The sequence below is a fragment of the Oratosquilla oratoria genome, chromosome 22 (assembly GCF_046742065.1).
Source record: "Oratosquilla oratoria isolate Oo_2021 chromosome 22, ASM4674206v1, whole genome shotgun sequence".
Classification (NCBI taxonomy): domain Eukaryota; kingdom Metazoa; phylum Arthropoda; class Malacostraca; order Stomatopoda; family Squillidae; genus Oratosquilla; species Oratosquilla oratoria.
In genome coordinates this window covers 46,378,883-46,386,643 of record NC_134798.1, presented here as the reverse complement: position 1 = coordinate 46,386,643, position 7,761 = coordinate 46,378,883, and the positions used below count along the sequence as shown (strand labels likewise).

The 7,761-nt window shown below is 30.6% G+C and overlaps 2 protein-coding genes across 5 annotated transcripts in view; one reads left to right on the top strand and one right to left on the bottom strand.

Annotated features, from left to right (window-relative positions):
* Positions 1-7,761, bottom strand: part of LOC143037521 (putative serine hydrolase) — a 106,358-nt gene that overhangs the window by 38,384 nt on the left and 60,213 nt on the right. The window lies entirely within an intron of this gene.
* Positions 2,237-7,761, top strand: part of LOC143037518 (uncharacterized) — a 37,120-nt gene continuing 31,595 nt past the window's right edge. The window contains exon 1 of the mRNA XM_076205876.1: positions 2,237-2,414. Coding sequence (XP_076061991.1) covers positions 2,409-2,414 — 6 coding nt within the window. The 5' untranslated portion in view covers positions 2,237-2,408. The remainder of the gene's footprint in view (positions 2,415-7,761) is intronic.

Genomic DNA, 7,761 nt, shown 5'->3' with positions numbered 1-7,761 from the left:
ATAAAATGTATAGTCTTGTTATTTAGTTGTCCTTCCTATTTTTATGTATCTTGATTACTAAGGAATCTTTTGCAGTGCCTGCTGTAGGGAATTAATGTCCTACAACTTGGGCTAAACTGATCAGAAGAATCCAACCAATTGTATAGTGTAGGCTGATTTATCACAAAAACCACGTTTCGCTTTTTCTGCTTGTTAAAATTGATTTGGCAACAGATTCTGGTCCAGAATATGATAGAGATGAGAAAAAAAATAGGGTTCCATTTTTTCTTACATGTTTAATAGGTAGTATTTTGAAGAAATCCAAGATGGCCGCCGTAATACTCATGAAATAGACTTTTCGCATATCTCTGCATGTAGACATGATACAAACATGAATAATGTGTCTCTTTATATGTTTTCATACCCGAGGAAGTCATTTATAGCATTAATTTTACAAAAAAAAAAAAATGCAAGGAAGATGAAATATTGAATCAGTAGTCCAAATTGATATCTTTACAGCAAATATATCCAAAATGGGTTCCGCTATCATGAAATCCGATCTTCAGTGAGGCATCTTCATATAATCGTATCTCGATTAAACGAACGAGCTTCAATTAGAACATATATTTTGAACACCCACCTACATACACACTTATACACGCATATATTTAAGCGATCACAATGAACAAGCCAGAGTAAACGATTACAATCGAAATAAAAATTTTACAGTTCACATAAAATATTTCTGTCATCCTCGCCGATATTTATAACACTGAGTTCACTGATATTCGCTTTGTTGTTACAAGTGTAACCGATGCACTCACACACATCAGTACAAGGAATGTTGTTATTGCGACAGGTGAATCTCCCCATGCACCCGAGAGTGGGTTTAATATATATATAAATAAATAAATAAATATATATATATATACATATATATATATATATATATATATATATATATATATATATATATATATATATATATATGTATATATATATAACTTAAACCCACTCTCGGAGAAAGATAAGCTGAGATACAGAGTAAACCGTATAGTTCGACCACTAGCTGTGGTCCTCCTCAGCAGTTACAATTATTGGGTACATATACAAGAACTTATATACAGAGGAGGAAGCTACAGTAGGGATCTCAGTAAGCCTCAGGTCATGTGTAGTTCATAAATTTACCTCCAGAGAACGAAACGTCCGACTTCACTCAGGGCACGTGCCCTGAGGCTTACTGAGTTCCCTTTTGTAGTTTCCTCCTCTGTATATAAGTTCTTGTCTATGTACCCAGTAATTGTAACTGCAAAAGAGGACCACAGCTAGTGGTCGAAATATACGGCTTACTCTGTATCTCAGCTTATCTTTCTCCGAGAGTGGGTTTAAGTTTTATTTTACTCGTGTGTTACATCTACTTTATATATATATATATATATATATATATATATATGTGTGTGTGTGTGTGTGTGTGTGTGTGTGTGGTTGTATATATATATATATATATATAATATGACCCTGCGGATCGAAACGTTAAAGCATTAAAATTCTCCCATTACTCCTTGTCTGCTTCCTCCACCTTCAGTCTTATATATATATATATTATATATAATATATATATATATAATGTGTGTGCATACACAATATAGATGGAAAAAAATAAAATACCATCTTGGAACAGTACATGATTTTGAATCAAGGTATAAATTAGAGAAGAGGAGACTCCCACGAGCGTTGCTCATTTCCTGCATACTACAGTTAGATGTATGAGGGGGTGTCATGAAGCAAGGTGCAAACTCCCAAGATGACGACGTTACTATTCAGTTCACCCTCCTGAAGCAATACCGAATATAATGTAATCAAAGACTGAAAAAGAGGACAATAAATTTCGTAAGAAATGTCAGCCCCGTCTATTGAGTGAACTACAAATACACTTTACTATCGTGTGAACAAACCCCCATATATATTCTTAAAACGGTATACTAATATAGTAAGCATATTTTGTAATTTCTATTATTCGGTGATTTGTTGCTTAATGCATTGTTGTGGTCTAACATACGACAAGTATAAAGAATAAGAAATCAATTAAATGCAGGAGTGAATAAAATGTAATTCAGCAAAAACACTATTTTATAAATAAATAAACAAAACTATGAAGAGACCGCCCTTGCGAAAACGTTTTCGCTTCCCTCTCCGCGATTGGTCGAAAGCGTCGTACGTACATGTACGGTCTGGCCAATAGAAACTCCCGACTCCTTTGCCAGCAGGCTCAACTCGTTGGAACCTTGGAGGTTTCACCAAAGCCGTCACTAGCCAGGTTACTCAGTGGGGTGCAGAAAAGAAAGATTGAACTATTTTTGCAGAATTTTTCAAACTCTAAGACGTCCTGATTCAGTCATTACAGCGTAAACAGGCAAAAAGTTCCCAAAATGTCGGTGAGTTTTGACGTGAGATTTATTCCAGACTAAAGAGGTGAAAGGTAATATGAATGAATGACCACTTCAACATAACAATACTCCTATACCTGTAGTGTTAAATCAGGATTGGCGATCTAAATAGATTCGTGATGCCAGTCTGCGTTCATTTGATTATTATTATTATTACTATTATCATTATTACTATATATATAATATGTATTTACACATGAATGTATATATATAATATGTATTTACACATGAATGTATATATATGTATATAAGTATATACATGTATGTATATATGTATATAACATGTATGTATATACATGTATGTATATACATGTTTATATATATGTATATACATGTACATATATATGTATATACATGTATATATATATATGTATATAAATGTATGTATATATGTATATACATGTATATAAGTATATACATATATATGTATATATGTATATACATGTGTATATGTATATATATACATGTATGTATATAAATATATATATATAAATATATATACATGTATGTATATATATACAGACATATATGTATATACATGTATGTATATATGTATATACATGTTTGTATATATGTATATACATGTATGTATATATGTATATACATATATTCATACATGTAGATACATGTATTTATACATGTATATACATGTATGTATACATGTATGTATATATGTATATACATGTATATATGTATATACATGTATATATGTATATACATGTATGTATATACATTTATGTATATATGTATGCACATATATGTATACATGTATATACATGTATATATATATACATATATATATATATATATAAACATATATATATATAAATATATGTATATATGTATATGTAAATACATGTATATATGTATGTGTATATACATTGTATATTTGTATATATATATATATAATGTATATACTATATATATATATGTATATATATATACATGTATATATATACATGTATATATATTTATATATGTATATACATATATATATACATATATATTATATATATTATATACACATGTATATATACATATATATATACATATATGTATATATACATATGTATATATATATATACATATATATACATATATATGTATATATACATATATATATACATATATGTATATATACATATGTATATATATATATACATATATATACATAAATATATATATACACATATATATACATATATATACATAGATATATATACATATATAGATATATCTACACATATATATATATACATGTATATATACATATATATATACATATATATATACATGTATATATACATGTATATATATATATGTGTAGATATATCTATATATGTATATATATCTATGTATATATATGTATATATATGTGTATATATATATTTATGTATATATATATACGTATATATGTGTATATATACATATATGTATATATACATATATGTATATATACATATATATGTATATATACTTATATATGTATATATACATATATATGTATATATATATATATGTATATATATATGTATATATACATGTGTATATAATATATATAATATATATGTATTTACCTAGTTGTATTTTACGGGAAGGGGAGCTATGCTCGTGGGGTCCCGTCTTCATATCTCATTTTATCTAAACTATTTTTAAATTCATGTATTGTTTTTGCACATACCACTTTCTCATCTAACTTGTTCCAACTGTCTATTACTCTGTGAGGAAAGCTGTTCTTTTTCAAATATCTTCTATAGCTGTCTTTTTTTATTTTCTTTCCGTGTCCTCTTGTATTTCTGTCATCCCATTTTATCAGATTGTCTCTATCAGTAATTTCTATGCCTTTCATGATTCTGTAAATAGCTATCAAATCTCCTCTCTCTCTTCTTTGCTCTAGTGTCTGTAGTTTAAGTTTTTGTAGTCTCTCTTCATATGATAGTTTTGAGAGTGTTGGTGCCAATTTTGTAATTGCTCTTTGTATTCTTTCAAGTTTTTTTTATACATTTTTTTGTACTTGGTGACCATATCGTTGCTGCATATTCCAATCTTGGTCTTATCAGGGTGATTAGGATTTTCCTCACCATTTCTTCATCCAGGTATGTAAATGCCACTTTGATTGTTCTTATTAAATTATAAGTTTCTCCAAAAATCTTATTTATATGTTTCTCAGGTGACATATTATTCATAACAATGACTCCCAGGTCCTTCTCATTTTCTACTTTTTTATTCCTTCTCCCAAATTATATGATCCTGTTATTCTGTTTTTGCTTTTTCCAAATTCCATTATACTACACTTTTTTGTATTGAACTCCATCTCCCACTTCCTACTCCATTCCTGTACTTTATTTAGATCTCTCTGTAGTGATTCACAATCTTCTTCAGTTTTCACTCTTTTCAGTAGTTTTGCATCATCTGCAAAGAAGCTCATGTAGCTTTCAATTCCTTCATCCATATCATTAATATATAGAGCAAACATTATCGGGGCCAGAACTGTTCCCTGCGGGACACCGCTTATTACTTCATTCCATTTTGAGTGCTGGTCTCTTATCACTACTCTCATTTTTCTTTCTTGCAAAAAGTCTTCCATCCAATTTAGCAATTTACCTTGTATTCCTCCTTCATATTCTAATTTCTTAAGCAACTTCTTATGTGGTACTTTGTCAAAAGCTTTTTTTAGGTCTAGAAATGCACAATCAGCCCATCCATCTCTTTCTTGTATTATATCTATTAGCCTTGAATAGAAACATATTAAATTGGTGACGCATGATCGTCCTTGTCTGAATCCAAATTGCCTTGGATTTAGTACGTTGTTTTTTTCCAAATATTTTACCCATCTACTTTTGATAATTCTTTCACAAATTTTTGCTATTGTACTTGTTAGAGAGACTGGTCTATAGTTGGTAGGTTCTTCTTTATTTCCTCCTTTATATATAGGTACTATATTTGCTTTTTTCCAATCTTCTGGAACTTTTCCTTCTTTTAAGGAACTGCTTATTATGCTATGTATTTTGTCTGCCAGTTCATTCCTGCATTCTTTCAGAATCCAGTTTGCTATTTCATCTGGTCCATGCGATTTTCTGACATCAAGATTACCCAAGTGTGTCAATATTTCATTCTTTGTTACTTCTATTTCTTCCATAGGGGGGACTTTTTCTTTCCACTCAATCTCTTCAGGTTGTATATTTTCCCTTGTAAACACTGATTTAAAATGTTCATAATTTCTGCCATTTCCATTTCCTCAGTGTATTCAACTCCTCCTTGTCGTAATTTCTCCAAGTCTTGTTTGTTTTTCAGTTTATTGTTTACAAATCTGTAAAATAATTTTGGTTGATCTTTACACTTTTCTATAACATCTTTTTCATATTTTCTTTTTTCCTCTCTGCACGTTTGTACATATTCATTTCTATAACCAGTATATATTTTCCATTTTTCAGGTCTTCTGTCTTTTTTCCATCTGGTCCAGGCTTTGTCTCTTTTGTCTTTTAACTCCCTACAACTTTTGTTGTACCAGCATTTTACATATTCTTTTTCTTGTTTTTGTCTTGGGACATACTTTTCCACTCCTTTTTTGTAAATTTTTGTCAAAATATTCCATTTCTCTTCCACTGATGTTTCTTCTTTGTATATTTCTTCCCAGTTTTCTTGTTGAAAGAATTCTCTTATTTTATCAAAGTTTGTTTTTTCATACATCATTCTTTCTTTTCTATATTGTTCATTTCTTTTCATATATTTTTCTTCATTAAGTTCCAGTTCAATCAATATGTGGTCACTTTTACCTATTGGTGTTTTATATTCAATCTTGTCCACTATTCTAGGTTCAGATGTAATTATTAAGTCTAGTCTCGATGGTTCTTCTTCATTTCTATACCTAGTGTTCTCCTGTATCCATTGTGTCATTGTGTGGTCAATAATCATCTCAAGTAGAGCGTTTCCCCATGAGTCGTCTCCACCCTTTACTGTCATTTCTTCCCAGCAGATTTCTTTGCAATTAAAGTCGCCCATCATAACTATTCTTCCTCCATCTTCCATTATTTTATTTAATGTTATCTTTGTGTCCGCTAACATACTTTTATGTTCACTCTCCTCCCATGAGGCTGTTTTTGGAGGCACATAATTTATCACAAATTTTCTGCTCTTCTTATCTCTGTCTTCCACTTCTATCATAATCATCTCTACTGTATTCTTTCCATATATGACACCTTTCACATTTATATCCTTCTTAGTCAGGAACATAACTCCACCCCCTTGCTTTTTCTCTGTTTCTAATCCAATAATTGTATGCATCATGTCCTACACTGTTGGGTGGTAGTGGGCCTTTTAATTTTGTTTCTACAATTCCCATTATGTCCGGTTCTTTTTCCTTCAAATAATCATTCAGCTCATTCAATCCTGTTATTAATCCATCTATATTTGTGTAAGACACTCTTAGTTTTCTGCCACTTCCATTGTGTTCTCTGTTTCCCTTATGTTTTTCTTTTGTATGTCGAACTTCCTTAGTTTCATGTTCACTACTCTCCAATAGAATCTCTCTTTCTCTGACTCCGTTCTGTTCTCGTTTTTTGCCTTAGCTTCCAGTCTTTTCTGCTTTTCTTCCTCTCTTTCCTCTTTATTCATTTCCCTTTTTATCCATATCTTTTTATATTGTTCACTTGTTGCTAGTTTCCCTGTTTTGGATAAGATATTCTCTGCCGTTGTTTGTGACTTGAATTTAATCTTAATTGGTCTGGTCTTGTCTGTGCTATACTTTCCGAGTCTAAATTTCTCTTCGATTTGTTTCATAATTTCTGGTTCATCTTCCTGAACTGATTCTAGTAATTGGCTTACTTTTTCATTTTCCTCTTTGATTCCTGTGGTTCTATCTGTGTTGTGTTTCTCTTCCATTCCTAATATAATTATACATTTCTTCTTGTCTGCTAAATCTCTTACTATATTCTCCTTTTGTCTCATCACTTTAATAACTGAGTCTTCAGTATGTTCTTTCAATTGCTGTTTGACTATGTCAGTGAATGAAACCTTATTTCCTTCTTGGGTTGTTTTCCAATTCTTAGTTTCTTTAGCTATTGTCTCTCTGTTTTCTTTACTATTCTTCTTCAATTCCTCATTCTCCACCTTTACTTCTCTTAACTGTCTTTTTAGGTCTTCTATTTCATCAGTTAAGTTTTTATTCGCCTTTTCTAGTTCTTCCAATCTTTCAACCCTTTGTAAAATGGTGTTCATATGACCTAACCTACTCTCCAAGTCCTCGATCACCTTATCAACCTTCTCCTCTAGTCTTGTCAGTCGGGGGGGGGGTTGTGTCCCCCCCACCCTCTTTAAATCCCTTGAAAATATTCTC